Source organism: Dermacentor albipictus, chromosome 2 (assembly GCF_038994185.2).
Source record: "Dermacentor albipictus isolate Rhodes 1998 colony chromosome 2, USDA_Dalb.pri_finalv2, whole genome shotgun sequence".
Taxonomy (NCBI): Eukaryota; Metazoa; Arthropoda; class Arachnida; order Ixodida; family Ixodidae; genus Dermacentor; species Dermacentor albipictus.
This window is the reverse complement of record NC_091822.1, coordinates 149,934,338-149,958,999: the sequence shown is the minus strand read 5'-3', so window position 1 is coordinate 149,958,999 and position 24,662 is coordinate 149,934,338. Positions and strand designations below refer to the sequence as shown.

Below are 24,662 nucleotides of genomic sequence, written 5' to 3'. Positions count from 1 at the left end.
CGAGCATTCCAGCGTAGAATTTCACCTCTGTCGTCGTAATGGGGAGGCGGCATTTACAGGAGTACGAGCCATTGCTTAAGTGGGTATGAGCCATTCGCTGTCTTACGTGATGGACAGATTTAATGTTGAAGAAATTTCATCTTGAAGAATTGCAAGCGGCATTGCCGGGCGGATGCTGCTAACCATGCCACCGAGCAAACTGGAGACATCGAACGCAAACGAGAACGCCGGTCTGCGGGCATACCATCAGTGACGTCGTTCTCTCCGTCGCAGCCGAACATGTGTGTAACCTCATTAAGAAACACAAAGACGTCAATCATCAAAAAAGATTGCAGCGCCCGCATATCCAATGGTGGGCCTTACGCCCAATATACGGAGCTTCGGATAACTAGTTCCGCACATTCCATCCCAGCTACAACTATGGGAAGGCCGCGAGTAGTGCTTATACCCCTGAGGAAGATGCTACATACCTCGAGCGTCAGCGATAGTTGGCTCGTGAACGGGCTCGTCGTCGTAGGCCCTGTCTCACTCGCAAAAAAGAAACACAGGGAGAACCGAAAAAAAAAAAGCACGCCTAAAACATGATCACCAAGTGAAGCACGCAAAAGCGAATGTGAGGTGAAAGAATGGTGAAACAAAAGACTTACAATATAGACTGCTTGCGAAGTTTGACTTGCGTAGTTTAACACCCGGTGTAACTGACACAGCTTCGCTGTCTGACCATCTTCACGGACTGAAAGGGGCGGTAATTTTTTTCGATACCTCACATGCATTCACAACTGTTGTCCAACGTCCCTTGTGAAAGTGCACCCCCCCTCACCCCTGTCATTTGTGTACGTTCCTGCGCGACAGGACCATCGACAGCACTTGTGCCGTTGCGGTACAAATGTAGACGAGTTGTTGCGCAGTGTGAACGAGGCTATGTCAACATCAAGGTATACGACTGGCCGTCTGAGGTATAGTGACCAGTTTCTCAGTATAATGAATAGCGGTCGAAAGCGGTTACAGCGACGTGTCGTCATGCAAATAATATATTGCAGGAAAATGAACGGCAAGACAAGCAGGTACCATACTACGTCGTTTAATAAAGCGTTGGAGCTTGCAGAGTTACCGCATGTTAATTGCGTCTCCGCAGTCTTCGTCGACGTTGAGTAGCCCGACATTAAGCGTTTCGTTTGCGCCGAGACATGCGATCGTCTTTCGTATCACTCCACGTGACACGCTTAATCGAACGCGCAAATCACAGTCTCGCGATCTTCTTGCAGAGTTCTTTTTTCTGCTTCGCACTACTGACAGCACGGCCAATCTAGCTGCTTCTTGGCGAACGAAGAAGCAGCAATCCAAGACGACGCGATCGTCCCAGCTCCGCTTCGTTCAGCACCTCTTTGCGCTGCTCGACGCATCGGCGGCGTCTGGACCTTAGCCGCAGCGTTGCGAGGGCTCTCGCGATGCTGTTGCCGATCTTGAAGCTCGCGGTCCTGGAGCGCCCCCTCGCTCGCCATCCACGCATCTCCTCGGTTGACGACCAGGCGGTGACACCGGAGAGCGGCAGTTCACGACTAGGAGACGCTGTCTCGGTCTTCGCTTGGTGGCGCTTCATGCTCGTCCAAGACGAGGTGCCGCTCGCTCTCCGATGGACGGTGTTTAGGGCCTCGCCGCTTGACATGGCTACCGTCGTCGCGGACGAGGTTCTGCTGCTTGCCCGTTGACGGCGACAGCTGCTTGGCCGATTCTTTTCGACGAGCTTGCCGACCGATGTGCCGCAGGTGCGAAGAAGATGCGAGACATCGCGCTTTCGCCCGCGACGACGGCTTCTTTCAGAAGAGTCGCTTGGTTTGCCGCCCCACGTCGCTGTCTTCGCAACGCCACGGATGCCAAAAGCCGAGCGACTCCTCGAGCATGGACGATAACGCCGCGCAGAGAAGGTCCTGGCGGCTGCAGTAGTGCTCGGAGACGAGATTCCCGGCGTCTTCGGCGCCTCCTTTCTCGTTGGCGTCGCGTTGACGTCGCCGACGCCGATCGGTGGGGGTTCTTCCAGTGCTCGCTTGGTCTTCCGAGAACTCGTCGTGTCCACCTTTCGCGTTGCCGGCCTCGTCCACCTAGCCCTGGCACTTACCGCTGCGCGCTCATTCTGCTCAGAATGGGGCGATGGTCTTTGCCGATGTCCCAGGTATGCGGCTGCCGCCTGTCTGGTCCTCCGCCGACCCTTCATCGTAACGACTGAAAGAAACTTGTACCACGCAGGAGAAGAGGCGTACGCCGGGGCGATGGCTGACCGACAGATTGGTTCGGTAGTCGGCGCTAAAGAACAGCGGGACCAGCGCCTGCTCTTCGACACCAGAGGCTGTTCGCTCTTGCTCGGCCTATGGCTCGGGTTTCTCTCTCCTTTCGGCATGGTGCTTCCTCCGTGGTCCGTTCAGCAGGCCTCGCTGGTCGACTCAGGCCTTGCCCACAAAGCGCTGAGAGTAGCCTTGTCCTCTGGGAAAGGTCCTCGGGCTCAGTAGGCCGTTTTGACTGAGGGCTTGCTGGCAGGAAAACACGCGTTTAGGCTATAGGGCAGGCGGGAAACGGTATACGGGCTGACGATCGGGACAGAGAAACCCGTTTGATCTGGCGTTCCGAAGGTCCTCCTCGAGCCTGAATGCACGCGCATCACGAAGTGCGCACGTGCACCCCGTGCTTCGTCATCTTCGCGGCGGCGCTCCGTGCTTTAGTGTCCTAAATAGCAGACGACGATGACGACGAGAAGGCGTCTGCTTCAACATTTCAGTTAATTTTAACTTCAATCACTCGTGTGGCACTTTGTTTCTCTCTCCATATCGGTATTATTCGAGTTAGCGGGAAGATAAAGCCATTGAGTGCCATATTCAGAAGGAATGGGAAAATAAAATAAATTAAATACACGTGGGGGAGAACTTCGCAACCAGATGGCGTGTATTTCAGATTTTATAGCTATGACTACCATCTGGACCGACAACTGACAACTGATATTCGAGGTATTACTTTCCGATGTGGGGGACGAAATACATGGGCGTTCCAGTTACATCTGTGCTTCAATCCATAAAATAACATATAGCTAAAGCAGTAACTTGGAATAAAAGTATTTTTACGGCGAGTTTCATCTCGCATATCTCCAAAGTGGTGTCACCCTGGAAATTCATCCCAAATGGGTACGCCTTGCAAACTCACTGGCTAAGATTAAAAAATTGCAATATCGACGACAAAGTTATTAAGAAGCTAACTATTAATTTTTATTTAGGTGAATATATGTGTTGCGATTTCTCGTGCAAGTAACGTCCACTTTTCTGAATAATGCAGCTCGGGGACTAGAATTATGTTATTTGCAAGGGGCGATATTTCGAAATACCGTAAAACATCAAAGTGATCACCCTGTATTCTATATATAGAAGCTACACAGGTTGCAAAAAAGAAGGCGACATGTATGGAAATTTTCTACCAACTTTCATGAGGTAATCTCCATAGTGCCGTCTTTCTTCTTTTTTTGTGTTATATGTTCACCGGGTTCCACCCTTTCTTCTTTCCATATATATATATATATATATATATATATATATATATATATATATATATATATATATATATATATATATATCTTAGTTGAAATCAAGAAAAAGAAATGGGCATGGGCAGGATACGTAATGAGAAGGGAAGATAACCGATGGGCATTAAGAGTGACGGAATGGATTTCCAAGGGAAGGGAAGCGCAGCAGAGGGCGGCTGAAAGTTAGGTGGGCGGATGAGATTAAGAAGTTTGCAGGGACAACATGGCCACAATTAGCACATCACCGGGGTAGTTGGAGAACTATGGGAGAAGCCTTTGCCCTGCAGTGGGCGTAACCAGGCTGATGATGGTATATATATCATCAGATGCCAACAAAGACATCATGGACAACACAGGGAAAATTACTTCTACATACTAACTGTATTAAAGAAATGAATTCATGGAACTGAAAGTGGATGAAAAAAACAACTTGTCGCATGTTGGGAACGAACCCATGTCATCGCGTTGCCCGTGCGATGTTCTTACCAATTGAGCTCCCGCGGCGCTGTTTTCCCATCCACATTCTTGAGTATTTATGTTTTTTTTTTTTTGCTACTGGAACTTTCCTTGGGAGTGTTAGCCAGCGTCACCACTCACAAACCTTGGCGGCGGGTGCGGAATATCCTTTCTGCCGCAGCGGTTACGAATACGCGATCTTTTTGGATGAAGGCAACTGGTCAATAAACCCACACATGCTACCTGAAGGCATCAATGTTGCCGGATTCGAGACCCTCGTTTTCTAAAAATTTTTAGTCACAGACATCTGAAGCCAACAGATAATGACGAGAGTTCTACTGCACTGTAAAATCATTTGCACCCTTAAAAGTAAGTAAAGGTGTAAATCGCTCCATAAGTCAGACCTTTACGTGTGAGTACTATTGCAATGTAAAATAATTTACACCCTTAAAGTGAATGAAGGTGTAAATTGGTCTGTGGATCACACCTCTGCACCCTTTTCGGGTGCAATGCTGTCAGTACTACTACACTGCAAAATATTTTACAGCGTAAAAGTGAATAATACTGTAAGTTTGTTTATAAATCACACCTTTACACCCTTTCCGGGTGTAATTCTTTAAGTACTGCTGCACCGTATAGTACTTTATACCCATAAAAATGAATAATGCTATAAATCGGTCTATAAATCATACAGCTAACCCTTTTCGGGTGTAATAGTTTTAGTACTACTACACTGCAAAGTGATTTACACCCTTAAAGTGAATAAAGGTGTAAATCTCTCTATATATCACACCTTTACGCCATTTATGAGTGTAAAACTGTGAGTACTAGTACACTGTAAATTAACTTACACCCGTTAAAGTGAATAATGGCGTAAATCAGTCTATAAATCACACCTTTACAAGCTTTTCGGATGTAAAGGTGTGTGTTACAGACAGGCTTACGTCCTTTACCACTTTTAAAGGTGGAAAGCATCTGACGGTGCCGAGTCAGTGATGGTGAGCTTGAGTGGGCGTGCGCATTGGCCTATTCTGCCAACCTACGAGTATAGAAGCGTCGATGAGCTCGCAATGCGGGACCCAGCAACGGGCAGTTTTATCGTGAAAGAGGCCAGCCCCAATACGGCATGTCAGTGCGTTTACAGTGGCAGTATGTATGGGTAAATTTCGAGGCATCCTGAACGCAACAGCCAGGTTTCTTGTTACCAGATCTCCCGCCCATACTTCCCGCGCAACTTCGTTAAATCGGACGAGACGCCGAGTTCACTTCGTTGCTTCGAGATTTCCCGCGCGTTGTTAACCTCTGTGAATATATGTCGGGAAATCGTAACGCACTTACTTAAATAGCAATGTGACTAGTCCATGTATTTCCGCGGTTTTGTCGACGTTTGGTGATTTTGAAAATTCATCTGTAGGTGCAAGGTGCGCGAGTGCTTCCTACGTCAGGAAATCGTGTCTAGTAAATGTGCAGGGCGAGCGGGACGTTCGACCGTATAAGCTCTTGCTCGGTATTTTGCGGCGGCTGCGATATAGCTAGCGCATTTAGTGGACGTTGCGCATTCTCTCGCAACTGGGTAATTCTATATGATTGACGACTCTGGCCAGTTTTCGCAACAAAAAGCGCGCAATCGTGGGAGCGTGCGTTACGCGGATAAGACGTTTCCAACTGCCTACGTTTGACGGTCGGAAGATACATACTGTCAGGATTGGGGGCTCAATCCCGTCGTCCGTGGTCCTTTGCCAAGATTGGAGTACGGCATGAATTAGAAGGTAGCTGGCCCATGCCGTCGTCCAACTTATTTACGCTGAGATCGTTGATGAAGTGAAGAACTGTTTCTCATCGAGAACGAGGAAAATGGGTTTATTTACAGAAATTAAATCAGTCTAACATGACTGCTTGAGAAAAAGAGTATCAGTCCAACATGACTGCATGAGAGAAGTGACTCAGTCTAACATGACTGCTCAAGAGAAGTCTGTTCAGCTTTCGCGCAACCACAGTTTTTATACACTCGATCCGCCGGCCATACGAGGCGGCGACTGTTCGTTTACTCATCACCAACTCGCCGCTGCTCCGCAGTTCAGTTTACAGACACAAAGGCACACACATTCTGATGCCCAAACGACGGCGTTGAAGGGGTGCCGTTCCGGGAAGTATCGGTGCCGATCGAGGGTCGCTCGTTGTTTTGCGCCTGGACGAGCATGAGAAGCACCAAAATACGGCTTCCCCACGGCAGCTTGTCCATGCGTGTCAAATCAGGTCCACGTTGGGGAACTCCGAAACCATTGTTCACACACCGAACTCGTCCCGTCACAATGTCGATGGGGCTGGAGGAGGGCGGCGGATACTCGTTTTTTAACCCTTCTTGGCCGTGTGTGTGTGTGTGTGCGCGCGCTTTGCTTTCTTGCTCTTTTCCTGCGCCTGGAAAATTATACCACTAGTCCCTCTCTCTTTGTGTGTGTGTGTGTGTGCTGTGCTTTGCTTTCTTGCTCTTTTCCTGCGCCTGGAAAATTATAACAACGGTCTCTCCCTCTCTCCCTGTCTGTGTGTGTGTATGTGCTTTGATTTCTTGCTCATTTCCTGCACCTGGCAAATTATATAAATGGTATCTCCCTCTTTTTGTCTGTGTGTGTTTTGCTTCCTTGCTCTTCTCCTGCACCTGGAAAATCATATGAGTGGTCTCTCTCTCTGTGTATGTGCTTTGCTTTCTTGCTCTTTTCCTGGGCCTGGAAAATTATACCAGTGGTCTCTCTCTCTCTCTTTCTCTCTCTCTCTCTCTTTCTGTGTGTGTATATGTGCTTTAATTTCTTGCTCTTTTACTGCGCCTCCACACACACACGACCACACACAGAGAAAGAGGGGGTAGAGAGACAGAGAGCATATTGATATGATTTTCCAACAGCGGTGGAGAGAGCAAATTTTTATAGGGCTGTTTGATTTGAAAACGCGTTTATTGATTCTGCCAGCAGTACCGTTTTCTGTTCGTTCTACCTTTCCCTTATCAGGCAGCAAGGTTTTCATCATTGGGAAAAACTTCTAATTTTCAGTGAATTTTTCATTCCTGAAAAATGCAACAGAAACACAACAATAGTAACATTTTTCGTTTATGTTGCTTGGAATGGAAGAAATCGTTACCTAAATCGGCTTTGTAAAATTTTCGGTGGTCGTTTTCTGAAACATCAGGGGTTACTTCCATCAGCGGCGCCCTTTCTTTTCCCGTTCGTTCATTCCTTTCTCACAGCATATCCTATCCCCTTCTTCTTGCGCCGGAAGGAACCTTGCGTATCGACCACTGGTCACGATGGCAATGTCCAACAACAAGGAGATTATTGCGCACGTGAGAGGCATGCAGCCGCCAAATATGTTGCGTAACCCGCCGCCCAACGAATCACGCACCACGGTAAATATATATGCATATGTCGACAATCGATGGTAACAAAAAACAAGGTGCTCGCCGTCGAGTGTTCGTGCAAACTATAGTACCACCCACTCGGCGGCACCTACAATTGGACGTCTATCAACGAGACATTTATTCTCGCTGTAAGGATCCTCGTGAAACTCTGACCTCCCATCGCCGAACCGACATTTTTTTTTCTCATATAGGGTTACGGTCACGGTTGTGGTGGTTATCGTAGAAAGAAATGTGCTGTTCGTGTGGCATAGATTATACCTGTAGCAGGTATGTTGTTGTTAAAGAAGTGCTTACGTGGATCTGTTATGCCGATTTCACCTTCTGACTGAGCAGACTTTCTTAAGACTACGTGAATCGCCATTAAGCCGTCCTCAAATCGTTTTCATCTCCAGCCCAGAATGATGTTTTCTCGATCGTTGGACCAGGTTTTATGCGCTACAGATTATATTTGTGCAAACGTTAATTGAGCCATTAAACGCACAAATTCGCGATGTGCTACCGGATAGTCACGGTTTGGCTGCACAAAGTATGCAAAACCGTTAACGATTATTGTGAACATTTATAGTTCTTCCAGAGGGGAAACAGGCTAATCTCGAAAACGTGGTGGCCACTGCGATGCGACTTGCTCAAGGTAGGGACAAATGAATTTTGTTTAGAGAGATTTTAACGCACAACACTCAAACTGGGGCTACAGCAGAGACAATCCCAAGGGAATCTTGTTAGCGGATGCCGTAGAGCACTATGGACTTTTCCAACTAACCCAACCGGATCTCACAACGCGTATCGGAAACTGCGTGTCCAAGAACACTTTCCCCGACCTCACGTTCACCAACAACAAAAGTGAGACGCGATGGACGAACCTAGGTGAAAATCTATAGGAAGTGATCACCATATTTTAAGCATACCGGTTAATGCAGTTAGGACTCGAAGAGCTATTGACAACGCAAGGCTATCCGATTGTACCAAATTCCGCGAAAAACAGAAACCGATCGGAAGCATAACAGACATGGGAGATCTGGGCCGAGCGGATCAGAGTTACCCACGCTGGGGTCACAAAAACGATTGAAAGAACGGAGGCTCCAACTGTGAACGGTCACCTCTTGCACCTTTGGGAAGCCCGGAGAGGCCTCCCAAAAAGATGGAAAAGGCAGAAGCTTAATCGCAAACTTAAGATTCCCATGGCCCAGCTAGCACCGGAAGCTAACGAACACGCATAAAAGTTAAGCGATAGCAACTGGCGTCAGTTTAACGACTGGCTTCGTGGCACGTTGACTACGAAGAAAACACGGCACATTTTTCGAAGTAGGGTCGACCCGGAAGGAACAAAAGCAGGTGTGTCTTTTCACGGTCTTGTTGACACTACCTTTATTGCTCGGTATAAAAGGCTCAGATAGGTAATAAGCTCGTAGTTGTTAGTCAGCGCAGTGTGTTTGCGGTTTTTCCTTTGCGTCCCGTCTTGAAGCGCTGCTCTTTCTGCCATCAAAGTCTCTCAAGTCACTTGCTAGTTTCTGCCTATCTGCAATGTGTTCATTTGATTTGGGTATACTCGGTTATAAAGGTTTGCTTTTCATTGAAACTGCCGAGTCACTGGCAAAGACGTCACTTTTCGGCCCAGTTCTTCCTGCTCTACCAGCACACACCGCGGCGTCTAGATTTCGGATGCGTTCTATAATGAAACCCTTGCCAGATCTACTGACTGCTCCTCCTAATTATAATTTTCCCTGGTGTAGTGAATCCCGTAACACAAAGATGCTTCAGCTATATCCCGCACAAAAATACGTTGCCGCGTATTCCCCTCCTTGAACTTTTACTTACACAGGTCGGGTTTGATGCCCTCCCCTCCGTACTCGTTTTGTAACGAGGAAGAAACAATTCATCACTACCTTCTATCTTGTCGACATTTTTCTGCGGCAAGAAAACGAATGCCGGAACTATAGTTCCTCTTCGGAGACTTGGCCTGGACTTAACAGAGCAGGTTCGTCTGGGGCCTCCACGTTGGAATTCAGCCACCGGGACATTCGTTTCGCCGTCCGAAAATTTCTTATGAAATGCAACTGAATGCCCTGTTAAAATTTCATCTTTATTTCTTTCCTATTCTTTCAAATGAATGGTCATTCATTCGATCTGACTTTACTGATTTTGTTTTAACGGATAAGTTTACGTTCTACCTCGCTAACTCCATAAATATTCTGTAATTTGTTCTTCATTACGTAAATTAGAATGATCCATCCGTTTCTTGGCCTACGGCGTGCCTCATAATCATATCGTAGCGTTGACACGTAAAACATCAGAATTTAAAAAAAAAATGTCACTGAGCTGCAGTGCGGCGTGTCTGGCGCGAACGACGTTTCCTCTGCATAATAAGGTCATACCAGGCGGCAGCCGTTTAGTCGTCATTCCTGTTGGTATTTGTGTGGAGATAATATTAGCGTTGATTCCGCTGTTTAAAGCCATATATTGTTTACAGTCTTCCATATTACTCGCCGTCTTTCTGTGTGACCAAGTCCCATGTACTGGGAGATATATTTTAAGTGAAACGGAAAAGATTTACCTGTGTCAGATTTCGCAATTCTGTCACATCAGCTAGACAACTTGATGAGCTCACATTATTTGTAAGGGACGTTGCAGAGTGACTTTAGCTAATTAAGCTTTATATAATTAATTTCCAGCATACAGTCGGTGAATATTGAAGTAGCATCCAAATTTCGCGTAAGGACACCCGTTTCTGAGAGATACGTCTCCACGATCTGTGGCAAAATGCATCGATGGCACAGTCTGTACTTGTGAGCTACTTGTGGAGTATCGATAGTTGATCAGTGCTGATAAGCTGTGCAGATTGAAATCGCCATAATGCCACAGAAACTGCGGCCCTCAAAACGGCCGGCCCTCTAAAGCTCAATGAACATGGACAGTACGAAAGCTTCTTTGTCTCGTTTTGTTGCCAGATGTCTTCCAATTAGCAATCACGTCTGGGTCTGGCAGGTCTCGAGGAAAGTGGTGACCGAAGGTGCCTTCTAAATAGAAACAGCGCCAGAAAGAACATTGCGAAGTGCTAAATCAAAATAGGCATATATAGGCACAAAATACCGACATAGGCATTTTGAGGCACTCACTATAGGTAAAACCGGTGCTAAAGCACTTCCGATTCGTGCTCATCTAAATCCAAAGGTGGTGGCTGTGATGCGCAGAGCAAAATAAAAATTTGCCTATCATTCAATCTCTATGCATCACTGTAGTGCACATCTGTTCCGATTACGGTATTGAAGCGGAGCAGTATTCAATATCCAAATTTAGCTGTAATAATCCCGTGCTTAGCGCCAGTTTTGAGAAATGCGTCTTCAGCATTTGTCGCTAAATGCATCAGTGACGGTCCGGTTAATACTTATGAGCTACGTGTGGAGTTCTGATAAGTGATAACTGGGCTGATAAGTTGCCAGAGTTATTGATGGCGTATTTCTCCAAATAGGTGCTAAGACAGTATTTCCGCTAAATATACATTGCCTCATTACTTGTCTTCTATACCGACGTTGAAACACGTGCTCATATGTAACTGCAATTTCTATAGGTGAACTTTCGTCAATTACCTGAAAGCCCTCCGCAGTATGTATTGCAACTAGCGTCCGCCTCTTCAACGATCCCTCTGATGTGATAGAGTCGCGATATATACCACACATCATTGATAAGTCTGTTTCCATTAAACAGATAATCTGGTATATTTGAGGAAAGCTGTGTAGCTTCAGTCATGTTTTTTGTCGTTGGAAGGACATTTGGTACTGGTGGAACTGAACTGCCAGAACTGAACTGCCAGAACTGAAGTGCCAGAACAGGATTGCCAGAACTGAACTGCCACAACTGAACTGCCAGAATGAAACTGCCACAACTGAAGTGCCAGAAGTGAATTGCCAGAACTGAACTGCCAGAACTGAACTGCCGGAACTGAACTGCCAGAACTGAAGTCCTAGAAGTGAATTGCCAGAACTGAACTGCCAGAACTGAAGTGCCAGAAGTGAATTGCCAGCAATGAAGTGCCAGAAGTGAATTGTCAGAACTGAACTGACAGAACCGAACTGCCGGAACTGAACTATCGGAACAGAACTGCCGGAACTGAACTGCCAGAAGTGAATTGCCAGAACTGAAGTGCCAGAAGTGAATCGCCAGAACTGTACTGACAGAACTGAACTGCTAGAACTGAACTGTCAGAACAGAACTGCCGGAACTGAATTGCCAGAACTGAAATGCCAGAACTGGACTGCCGGAACTGAACTGTCAGAACAGAACTGCCAGAACGAAACTGCCAGAACGAAACTGCCAGAACTGAAGTGCCAGAAGTGAATTGCCAGAACTGGACAGAACTGAACTGCCGGAACTGAACTGTCAGAACAGAACTGCCGGAACTGAATTGCCAGAACTGTATTGACAGAACTGAACTGCTAGAACTGAACTGCCAGAACTGAACTGCCAGAACTGAACTGTCAGAACAGAACTGCCGGAACTGAATTGCCAGAACTTAACTGCCAGAACATAACTGCCGGAACTTAACTGCCAGAACTGAAGTGCCAGAACTGAACTGTCAGAACTGAACTGTCAAAACTAAACTGCCGAAACTGAACCACCAGAACTGAACTGTCAGAACTGAACTGCCGGACCTGAACTGCCAGAACTGAAGTGCCAGAAGTGAATTGCCAGAACTGAACTGACAGAACTGAACTGCCGGAACTGAACTGTCAGAACAGAACTGCCGAACTGAACTGCCAGAACTGAACTGCCAGAACTGAACTGTCAGAACAGAACTGCCGGAACTGAACTGCCAGAACAGAACTGCCGAAACTGAACTGCCAGAACTGAACTGCCGGAACTGAACTGCCAGAATGAAACTGCCAGAACTGAAGTGCCAGAAGTGAATTGCGAGAACTGAAGTGCCAGAAGTGAATTGCCAGAACTGAACTTACAGAACTGAACTGCCGGAACTGAACTGTCAGAACAGAACTGCCGGAACTGAACTGCTAGAAGTGAATTGCCAGAACTGAACTGCCAGAAGTGAATTGCCAGAAATGAAGTGCCAGAAGTGAATTGCCAGAACTGAACTGACAGAACTGAACTGTCAGAACAGAACTGCCAGAAGTGAATTGCCAGAACTGTACTGACAGAACTGAACTGCTGGAACGGAACTGTCAGAACTGAACTGCCTGAACTGAACTGCCAGAACTGAACTGTCAGAACAGAACTGCCGGAACTGAACTGCCAGAACAGAACTGCCGGAACTGAACTGCCAGAACTGAACTGCCAGAACTGAACTGCCAGAACTGAACTGCCGGAACTGAACTGCCAGAACTGAACTGCCAGAACAGAACTGCCGGAACTGAACTGCCAGAACTGAAGTGCCAGAACGGAACTGCTAGAACTGAAGTGTCAGTAGAGAACTGTCAAAACTGAACTGCCGAAACTGAATTACCAGAACTGAACTGCCAGAAGCGGACTGCCAGAACTGAAATGCCAGAGCAGCCTGCAGCTTGCTCCAGAGTGCATCGGACTACTGAAGTAACCCAAAGGTTTGACTGCAGTGGTTGGCAAGCTGACGAGATTCCCGATTTTGTGAGGTAACGTCATTTGACCTTAACCACACATAGGGTTGACCCGCCGTAGTTGCTTAGTGGCTGTGGTGTTGGGCTGCTAAGAACGAGGTCGCGGGATGGAATCTCAGCCACGGCGGCCGCATTTCGATGGGGGCGAAATGCGAAAACACCCGTGTACTTATATTTAGGTCACATTAAAGTACCCCAGGTGGTCCAAATTTCCGGAGTCCCCCACTACGGCGTGCCTCATTATCAGAAATTGGTTTTGGCACGTAAAACTCCATAATTTAATATTTGTTTCGCACATAGGGTTGGCAACAGCTAAGAGTTCTGTGATTGAGACGAACAATTCAGATTTCCATCTGTGAGGTCGAATGCTCGATGAGGTGGGGCTTTTTGAGGTTAGTCTGCTGCTTATCTGTAGATTTGCTGTTACTGAACGAATGAGTCGATGGTATCGAGTATACTTTCTTCCAGTGTAAATCTGTATAAATCTAGAAATATGGTATACGTATAATATTTAGGTCATGTGAACTTAAGCCATAAAGATGACGACGTTGCATGTTAAACATTCTACTAAGAAAGCTTTTTCATTAAGCATTTAATTCGCTGTACCATAAATTTGAGCAATCTATATTATATGTGTCTGAACCATGAAAAACGCGAGGCACTTGCGATATTAGGTACCCGATCTCAAGGCTAAGCTTGAGGACTCGATTTCAATCAGAATAATGAGGTCAAGGCGAGGTCGTTGGCGGCAACTCAGAGTTGAGTTAAAGTCTCCTGAAAGCACCTTAACATCTTGGTAAGGTTTTCAAACTAAGTAAGGTCGTTTAACCGGACTGGCGGTTTATGTAAGGTCACACCTCGTAAGGTCGTTTGTCCACTTCTTATTTTGACGTTTAGGCTTCTTTGCGCAAGTCCGCTCTCTGCTCCATAGTACTGAAGTTTGCGTATTTGCAGAGCTAGACCGTCTACCGCGGTATAGGTGGGTCATTTAACACCATATTTACACAAAGGCATTTCCAGCTGTCATTAAGCGGATTACTGCGGGGATTAATGACAGTTAACCTGAATGTACACGGCAGCCCAAACTTCCATTGAGATCTCAACGGCAGTTCATCTCAGTGGTGTCTGGAGGTCTCAATTGGAAGTCAAGACGGTGAACTTTCAAGATGGCAGCCTCGATGATGGAAGTGGAGGGACCGATACAGTGAGGAGATTGAAGTGGGTGCGAACATGACAGACATCGTCCACGTCTTTCTGGGAGACAATTTGTATATGTGAGAGCCTAACTACAATATTTTATTAAGAAATTAAATACAAGGCGCACAAACGAATGACGTCATGAAATGTTATAGAAATGCAATGATAGATTAATGTCACATTCAAGCAGTAGAACAGTTATGTGTTGCGGATGTTGCTAAACGTATAGTTGCAAATCATTTTAGCGCACTCAGATAAGGACAAGAGGAAGAAGTGCGCTAATTTCAACCGTTGATTCTGTGGGAATTTGCACACTTATGCACTACGTGTTAATTCGCCCATCACTCCTGCTAGAAACGTCACACCACTCCTTTTAAAGAGGCCTCGCCTTTATCTTCCAAATCAACGATAGAGAAACAGAAGGCCTGATATATAAGTGTGCATGGTAGATGCGCACGGAGGATGTAAGTGTGTGAATTGTTTGTACGGATATATAAGTGTGCAGTGTTCAATCTTACTGCCTTGGCTTTCTGTATGATTTCACAAACCTTGTGCTGATATGCAGTGCCAAACAGCATACCTCATTATTTTAGGATGAACAAAGCATTGTCTAGTGAAAGATACCTTGAAACTGAGGCCTTACTCTTATTGGCGTTTACAAACCGACTCCGCGTAGTCGCGCGACCGTGAAGTTTTCCAGTCGAAGGCGTGTAAACTCAGTCGCCGGTCGTCCGCATCAATTCGAGTTGAAATATTTAACTGCCATTTGCTTGAATGATCATTGAACTTGAACGTGTAAGATAACGGGGGAAATTATTATTCAGCTTAATGTGGCACAAAGTTCAATTACATAGTTCCCGAGTTTCAAGTTATCAATTCGTGTTCGCCGCTGCCACCTGAAAGCCTTCTACTTAACTCACTTGAAATACTTATTTAAAAAAGCAAAGTAATCCTGCCTAGCTCTGCCAAGGAACGGCCGTGTTCGGCCGTTGGACCGGGACGAATTAGGATATGATAATGTATATCGATACTTTCATGTATGTGTCTTACATATTGCCGCTGCTTTTGCCGAGTTATTGACGTTATCATTACGCTTTTGTCTCATTGCGAAACGTGATCAGATTACGTCACCAGTGCTACGTCATGAGCGCCAGAACGAACAGCAACGACCCATACTTCATCGCTTGTCTGACAAGGTCGCGGGATCGAATCCCGGCCACGGCGGCCGCAATTCGATGGGGGCGAAATGCGAGAACCCTCACGTACTTAGATTCAGGTGCACGTTAAAGAACCCCAAGTGGTCCGAATTTCCGGAGTCCCCCACTACGGCGTGCCTCATAATCAGAGAGTGGTTTTGGCACATAAAACACCATAAGTTCTCGCTTGTCTGAGCGTTGCGCAACCAGCTTTCCCGAGCTCAATCTCTCAAACGTTCGTGCTCCTCTTATCTTGATCGTAAGCACGCCCACTTATAGTCAAGAGTTCGACGAAAGTTCGTCTGGTCAGGTAACATGATGATGAAGAAATTGCGGGCACTGACCAAGTCAAGGTGAAAAAACACACAGAGACGTTTCGGGACCCGTACGGGTTCCTTGATCGCAGGTCTGGTTTTAGTGTGATCAAGGAACCCGTACGGGTCCCGAAACGTCTCTGTGTGTTTTTTCACCTTGACTTGGTGAGTGGCCGCAATTTCTTCAGCGCCCACTTATGCTGACCATGCGCTCTTCGACATGCTCAGGTCTCGGGATACCATTGCCTTGTGGTGCGCGATCGGCGTCACGATATGGTGAATGTTCGTCGCGTCGCTCTAATTTTGCTTCCACCGCCCGCGAGGCTTTGCCTTCTGGCGCTACTGTGAATTTCCCCTTCAGTGCGAGGTACCTTACACACAGCTGGATGCCTCTCATCCGTGTCAATAACAATATCTCCAACACCTTGCCACGGATTTCCATGCAGGTTCCCCTTTCGCCAAAACGAGGTTGTACTACATAATTGTTCCGGCCCGTTTCGCCGGTGCAAACGCCTCTGGCGGCACCACGTGCCATCTGCAGCTTCTTATTTCTCCGCTTTTGTGCTGGATGGAACGTGATGGAAAGTGCAGAAAACAAAGCAAAAGGAAAGAAAGTACCGCAAGAGATTTCGTGAACTTTCACTTCCCTCTTCTGGCTAAAGTTCTCCCCTTCACGTTTCGCCCCTTTTTTTGGCAGCGCACGCACTCGCACCGGTAGCTAGCACGGCGCCGGCATTCCACGTGCCGGATGAATGCTCGTCGGTGGCTGTGTCAGCACGCGCGCGCGTTCTTCGGCGTCGGCTTAGCGCGTGACGCTCTGACCGAGAAGACTTGCCTCGAGAATTGCTCTTTCTGCAGCTTTATTTCCGCCAGGGAAATAAAAAAGTAGTCGGGGGGGGGGAGAGATTTCTGCCCCTCCCCCGTGCTTTGTGTTGAAAGGGAGGGGGGGGGGCGGGAGGTTGCTGCTGCTGTCGACGGCTGCGGCCACAATTGATTCGTCACGTCTCCTGGTATAACTGTGTTGTCGTCTCTCCTCCTCCTGTATAACTGCACAGCCAACTCCTCTGTCATGCCCCCCCTCCATATCCTCTCTTTTTTAACCCGGTAGACGGGGGCAGCATCGCGGGCCTCCCGTAGCTGCTTTGCGTGTCGTGTGTCGACGCGCTCTCTCGTTTTAACTTTCACTATAATCCTCACACACACTGCAAGACCTGGCCGCGCATTGGGAAGTGGAGTCCGGCAGCTCGGTTAGAGGAGGTTGGAAAGGGGGGAGAAGAGGCCGAGCGGGGGGCACACTTCCGCGCGTTTCACGCGCGCGAGCACCTAGAAAACGGGTTCCGCGTTTTCTTGTTTCTTTTTCGCTTTCACTTTGTTTTTTTTTTTGTTCCTCTCGCGTCGCGCAGCGGCTAGTGGTCGCGGCTTTTTGCGGGCGGCGCGGCGTGTTTAATTTTGCTCAGCGGACCGCTGCTCCGCGCGTTATTACGCCGCTGGAGCTAGCTGGCTACGAGTCGGCTGCGCTCGTCTGTCTCGATCGGGTGGCTGTGTCGTCTGCTTCGTTTCAAGCCGTGTCGTCGTCTGCTTCGCTCTCAGAGACACAGTAGTGTCTCGTGCTCGCCCGCGTTCGTGTGTTGTTGTCTGTCGACAGCCGCAGTGAAAGGGAGTGCGCGCATGCCCTGGAATCGTGGTTGCCGGCGGTAAACATCATCACCCATTTTCTGCGCCCTCCTGGTATCAGCGTGCCCCAATCTGAAGTGGAGAGCCTGTCGCTGCATCAGTGCCGGCCTGCGCACGCGCGCGTTCGTCGAGGTTACCTTCTGTGGCTCGGCTGTAGCACGGGTCGTCGCTCAGCCTGCTAGTGACATTGCAACGCTTACTTATCTTCTACTGAGATAGTTTCGTTTTTATTCAATCGACGGAGAAAGAGTACGCCCCCTTCGGTTAAACGACAGGGCGCCGCATCTCTGGAGTGCACGGAGTGGATCGTCTGCAACCGCGTCCAGAAGTGGGCTGCACCGTTCACGAACCGTTCGTGATCCTTCTGCGAGCAACGGCACAGTCCGTTGCGGATTCGTCCAGAGGGTGCCCCCGGAAGGTTCGAGACCCAAGAAACATTTCGAACTGCTTTTGTGCACAAGCAAGAACTTCTCATCCGTAGTTTCGCAGTAGCCGGGATTTCTTCTTTCCGCCGCAGTGATATTCCGGGACATCTGCCAATCCCGGGTCGTCGCACCCGTTTTTCCTTCTGTTCGACGAAGCAGCTCTCGGCTGTGCGCCTGACGTCACTCGGTGGAGTGTCCCGGCCAGAAGAAGCCGACGTTCCCGCTGTTGACCGACCGTCGCGACGACTGGCTCGGGGAAAAGAAAAAAAAAAAATCGCCGTGTGCCGCCGAGCAGTTTCCGTTGTTTAGCCGAGTGCCCAGTGTTAGTCACAGCCGGCGACCGACCACTTCGCTCGGTTTACACGCCTCCTGCGGTCAGACATGGGCGCCGGTCTCTGCAGCCGTTCTGCCAAATGGCAGCCTGGAAAAGAGTGAGTGTCGTTGGCGCCTTATCTCTGTTTTGACTGAGTTGATTGGTTGATTGTGGTCGCCGTTGTAAGACCGGGGATCTGCTAAATGGCCGCGGCGCTCGCGTCTCCCTTTTGGACGGTTCTTGTCGGGTCTATAGACGAAACTCCGAAGCTGCGCGTTCCCGGATGAACTCTCGAGAGGCGCTGCATAACCTGCCGTGGTGTGGGGCACAGTGGCTGTTACGTTCTGCTGCTGAAGAAAAGAGGTCGCGGGTACGATTCCCTGCCATGCCGGCCGCTTGCCAGTGGGTGTAGATCACCAATGGGCGTATCGTGCTTTGGGGTGCGTGCAGGTTAGAGAAGCCCAGCTGGTCACAATTAATCCGTTAGCCCGCCACTACAGAGTCCCTTGTAACCAACTGCGCTCGTGCTTTAACACCGTTTAGCCTCACAATTTGACAATTCACGTATGGCGTGTCGAATACTCGCGCACTTCTTTTTTTTTCTCTACAGTTCGTTCGGCGCCACAGCTTGCACAGGTTAGCCTTAATTTTCGAAGGAAAACGGGCCAGTTGACGCCTAGTGATGAATCATTGACGTTGTTTCTCTTGGTGGCCTTGGCAGGTTTTATTTGTTTCGCGTATTGCTCCAGCCGCGTCGCGCTTGGCGTGCAGGTCACGGCCTTGGATCGGCTGCCGGAGTGATGGAACGCTCAAGCCTCGGGCGCGTTTTCCCCCGCCACTGTACTTCGAAGTTAAAAGGGACACTAAATGGGGAAAATAACTTGCCAGTAGTATTGTGGTAAAAAGTACACCTTTTAGAATACCGAATACTGAAGCCACTCGTAGTTGTAGGAGGAGGAGACTGATGTGAGACATGACGCTGAAAACGAAAGCTTCGAAGTTCCCACGCCAATTTGCCGTTGATTTGGATCGCGTTGATTTGAGTCTGTAGATATCACTATTTTTTAATGGACCGCCTCGTATTCTAAAGCAGCCAAACGTTGAAGTTGGCAAGTTTCGCGTGGCAGCGCCACAGATGCGAGAACATGCTTGCGGATTCATTACGTAGCATTGACTTACCAGCGTTGCTGTTACGAGGCTATATCAAAGAATTGCCCCCCCCCCCCTCCTTCATGTTCGCTTCTGCATGGTAAAAAACCTGTTGCCCTAAAATAACGAAAATAGTTTTCGAAGAACACTTTCCCACTTCCACTTGATTTCGGGTCACTCTTCGTATACTGTCCCATTAACACAATAGCGCACCGCAGGCTCGTCTTCGATCGGTGTGCAGATGCGGACAAAAGTAACTGGAACACGGGCGCTGTGGTGCAACTGCGTCCCAGTGTGCTCAAGTGGAAGCAAGAAGTCGGATTACGCATGCGCGCAGGACGGCGACCATAGAATTTCAATCCCATCGGCCTTTAGCAGTCTCGAAGCTACTATAGACAGGCCATTGGGAGGCATTCTGGCCACAGCACCCCTGTTCAACCTGCTTTTGTCCGCACCTGTATAAAGTTCAATCTTGAAGACGCTTAGAACTTCGCGCCATGCAGTGTTTGCTCGAATGATGTGAGGTCACATTTTATGTCGGGACGGTCGCGCACTTCTGGCAAAACTGGGTCGCACTGCGCATGCCTGCCGGCATGTGCCGTGGTATACTGCACGTTGCCTTAGCTTAGTTGTTTTCGGTGTTTACTCACCAACGATTTTTTTTTGTAGTATTCATCATTAATTTGAAGCCTAACATGTCTCCGGAATCGTATGGAAGTGGTATAGCGGCATTATTCTCGTCTGCCTTTTGAGAAAACTGACGCTAAGTTGATTTTGACCGTTCTGCCACCACGTGTAAAGTAAGAAAAAGAAAATCGCCCGTCAAGCGCATTCGCCTTCACGGAGATGCTTCTTTCAGCATCTAACAGTTGTACTTAAGCAAAGTTGATTTTTTTTTCCACGATCGCAGCATACGAGTCGATAATAAGGACAGACTTGAAAAAAATTTGCGCCCCCGAACCGTTGCGATGTCTCGGGAAGATATGCACATGGTGTCCCAGCTAACTTTTTTATTTTATTTCGCGGGAATCTGCAGTGAGCGCAACAACACTAATACCTGATAGATAGGAAGTTAGAAACTGCTTAATCGGACGTTTCGCAAACCGCTCTACAACTTTCAAACCGGATTTTTTTTTGCCTGGCTTCGTTGCTTCCGAAGTTTAATTAATCTTGCCAATTATTCAATCAGTCAAGAATACAGAAGTGACTTACTCCATACAATAGTCGGCAACGTGCATTTGGTCGCGTCGTCTTAAAGAGTGCATCGGCATATTTCTAAACTCTGGCTAAACTTAGCTGGGACACCCTGTATATATTGTCACGCGTCTCCAAAGAGGTCTGGCTACGTTGTTTTTCAGAAGCCAGCTGTCCCCTATTAAACGTCGCCAGTCCTCTTTGGAGAGACGCGACGATATTAGAGAGTTTTAGTATAGCGTGAAACCCTTGCGTTAGCGTTAGCGTGCGACGCAACGCTAACGCAATGAAAGACTGCACTGCGCGGCACAAGGTAGTGCTTTAGAATAGCGGAACGGAGAAAAGCGTTAACGTTAACGCAAACAAATATAGCGCCATCTAGATGTAAAGACACAAAGTACTGGAAAGCCAAATCCACACGAAATGTCGAGCTTATCCAATGCCGAATCCGCAAGTGTGTCCCTAAGTCAAGCTTATCGAAAGCCACAGTCGCTGCGTTAATCACGCATGTAGGTGTTTGGTTTGAGCGTTTTTTTGTCGAGAGTCGCGAAACACACCAATTAATCTTGGCATGCCGCGATCGAGTGTTCTGTGGGACCCATATTAGGTGTCCTTTTTAAGTTGGGATGACATAGACGCCCTCATGCTTCGGGAATGAGAGCGACCGCGCAGGTTCTACGTGTCCTCAAGATCCACTCAGCGTCGAAGCTATACCGGAGGATACGTTTCGCCGGCGATTTCGCTTCCAGAAAGCGGATTTCCCACTTCTTTCCAATTTTTTCCAACGGACGCCCACCTTGACGTCCATCCGAATGGGTTCAAGGCGAAAACCTCCTTCACGAGGTTTATATCGTCGTCGTTGGTAAAACGCACACGCATTGTGACCGCAGCACCGACCACACTACTGTGTTTCGCCGCGTAAAACATGACGTGCATCGGCTCCACATGCGGCTTTCCACCAAGCGAACGAGCGAAATACACTTGGGCGCCATCTCGAGGCGGCTACAGCAAACATCAGAAAACCCATAGAGTTGTTCTACTAACTCCATGAGCAAACCCTCTAGTTAAGCCTACTGCCCGGCTAATCGAGAACGTATATCGCAAACAACGCCCATTTGTCACCTGTGCGCCGCTGCCGAAGCATCATCACACAAATCTAAGGCGAACACGAGCATTAGTGGGGTAGGATAGAGCCTAGCAGTGCAGGCAGACGACTCGATAGATCCGAAGCGGGCTGCTCTCACTTCGACTGGCGCCGCCATCTTGCCGTACGTAAGGCTCCCCTTGCGTGCGTTAGCGTTCAACGCTAAATCCTGAAAATAGAGAGTTTTAGTATAGCGTAAAGCAGCAAACGCAAAGAGTTAGCGTTAGCGTTAGCGTTGCGTGCACCACACTGCGCATGCGCTATACGTAAACGCTGCTGGAGCTCTTACGTACGTACGCTATTTTCAGGATTTAGCGTGAACGCTAACGCACGCAAGGGGAGCCTTACGTACGGCAAGATGGCGGCGCCAGTCGAAGTGAGAGCAGCCCGCTTCGGATCTATCGAGTCGTCTGCCTGCACTGCTAGGCTCTATCCTTCCCCACTAATGCTCGTGTTCACCTTAGATTTGTGTGATGAAGCTTCGGCAGCGGTGCACAGGTGACAAATGGGCGTTGTTTACGATATACGTTCTCGATTAGCGGCGCAGTAGGCTTAACGAGAGGGTTTGCTCATAGAGTTAGTAGAACAACTCTATGGGTTTGCTAAATGTGTTTGCTGTATCCGCCTCGAGATGGCGCCCAAGTGTATTTCGCTCGTTCGCTTGGTGTAAAGCCGCATGTGGAGCCGATGCATGTCATGTATTCCGCGGCAAAACACAGTAGTGTGGTCGGTGCTGTGGTCACAATGCGTGTGCGTTTTACCAACGACCACGATATGAACCTCGTGAAGGAGGTTTTCGCCTTGAACCCATTCGGATGGACTTCAAGGTGGGCGTCCGTTGCAAAAAATTGTAAAGAAGTGGGAAATCCGCTTTTTGGAAGCGAAATTGCCGGCGAAACGTCCCCTCCGGTATAGCTTCGACGTTGAGTGGATCTTGAGGAAACGTAGAACCTGCGCGGTCGCTCTCATTCCCGAAGCATGAGGGCGTCTATGTCATCCCAACTTAAAAAGGACACGTAATATGGGTCCCACAGAACACTCGATCGCAGCATGCCAAGATTAATCGGTGTGTTTCGCGACTCTCGACAAAACAACGCTCAAACCAAACACCTGCATGCGTAATTAACGCAGCGACTGTGGCTTTCGATAAGCTTGACTTAGGCACACACTTGCGGATTCGGCATTGGATAAGCTCGACATTTCGTGTGGATTTGGCTTTCCAGTACTTTGTGTCATTACATCTAGATGGCGCTGTATTTGTTTGCGTTAACGTTAACGCTTTTCTCCGTTCCGCTATTCTAAAACACTACTTTGTGCCGCGCAGTGCAGTCTTTCTTTGCGTTAGCGTTGCGTGGCACGCTAACGCTAACGCAAGGGTTTTACGCTATACTAGAGAGTTTTAGTATAGCGTAAAACCCTTGCGTTAGCGTTAGCGTGCCACGCAACGCTAACGCATAGAAAGACTGCACTGCGCGGCACAAGGTAGTGTTTTAGAATAGCGGAACGGAGAAAAGCGTTAACGTTAACGCAAACAAATACAGCGCCATCTAGATGTAAAGACACAAAGTACTGGAAAGCCAAATCCACACGAACTGTCGAGCTTATCCAATGTCGAATCCGCAAGTGTGTCCCTAAGTCAAGCTTATCGAAAGCCACAATCGCTGCGTTAATTACGCATGTAGGTGTTTGGTTTGAGCGTTGTTTTGTCGAGAGTCGCGAAACATACCGATTAATCTTGGCATGCTGCGATCGAGTGTTCTGTGGGACCCATATTACGTGTCCTTTTTAAGTTGGGATGACATAGACACCCTCATGCTTCGGGAATGAGAGCGACCGCGCAGGTTCTACGTGTCCTAAAGATCCACTAAACGTCGAAGCTACATCGGAGGGGACGTTTCGCCGGCAATTTCTCTTCCAGAAAGCGGATTTCCCACTTCTTTGCAATTTTTTGCAACGGACGCCCACCTTGACGTCCATCCGAATGGGTTCAAGGCGAAAACCTCCTTCACGAGGTTCATATCGTCGTCGTTGGTAAAACGCACACGCATTGTGACCACAGCACCGACCACACTACTGTGTTTTGCCGCGGAAAACATGACATGCATCGGTTCCACATGCGGCTTCACACCAAGCGAACGAGCGAAATACACTTGGGCGCCATCTCGAGGCGGATACAGCAAACACTTTTAGCAAACCCATAGAGTTGTTCTACTAACTCTATGAGCAAACCCTCTCGTTAAGCCTACTGCGCCGCTAATCGAGAACGTATATCGTAAACAACGCCCATTTGTCACCTGTGCACCGCTGCCGAAGCATCATCACACAAATCTAAGGCGAACACGAGCATTAGTGGGGAAGGATAGAGCCTAGCAGTGCAGGCAGACGGCTCGATAGATCCGAAGCGGGCTGCTCTCACTTCGACCGGCGCCGCCATCTTGCCGTACGTAAGGCTCCCCTTGCGTGCGTTAGCGTTCAACGCTAAATCCTGAAAATAGCGTACGTACGTAAGAGCTCCAGCAGCGTTTACGTATAGCGCATGCGCAGTGTGGTGCACGCAACGCTAACGCTAACGCTAACTCTTTGCGTTTGCTGCTTTACGCTATACTAAAACTCTCTACTAAAACTCTCTAATAGCGTACGTACGTAAGAGCTCCAGCAGCGTTTACGTATAGCGCATGCGCAGTGTGGTGCACGCAACGCTAACGCTAACGCTAACTCTTTGCGTTTGCTGCTTTACGCTATACTAAAACTCTCTATTGCCCCGCAAAAACCCAACGCAAACAGTATAGGTAAACTGCCGGGTTCAACGTACGCGTAGGAGCATGCGGCTTGCGTTTCAATATGAGCAGCTGCCCACCGCTCTGAGGCATCGTCTCCCACCCGGCGAGCGTATGGATGGATGTTATGAGCGTCCCCTTTGGAATGGTGTGTAGTGACTTTTAAAGAGAAGGGAAGAGATAAGTGCAGTGCCGTAACAGTCTCTCGGAGGAGGACACCTCAACAGCACTGCACAGGGAAAGGGGAGCGGGGAGAAAAGATCAGGGAGA

The 24,662-nt window shown here is 48.3% G+C and overlaps 1 protein-coding gene across 2 annotated transcripts in view; it reads left to right on the top strand.

Annotated features, from left to right (window-relative positions):
* Pgd (phosphogluconate dehydrogenase) overlaps positions 1 to 24,662 on the top strand; it is a 74,495-nt gene that overhangs the window by 11,840 nt on the left and 37,993 nt on the right. Inside the window, exon 1 of one of the 2 annotated variants that reach the window (XM_065429184.1) lies at positions 17,219 to 18,246. The exons of the other annotated variant lie outside the window; for it this stretch is intronic. Within the exon in view, the coding sequence (XP_065285256.1) occupies positions 18,197 to 18,246 (50 nt within the window). The 5' untranslated portion in view covers positions 17,219 to 18,196. Of the gene's footprint in view, positions 1 to 17,218; positions 18,247 to 24,662 lie in introns of those variants that run through there. 2 annotated transcript variants of the gene reach the window in all.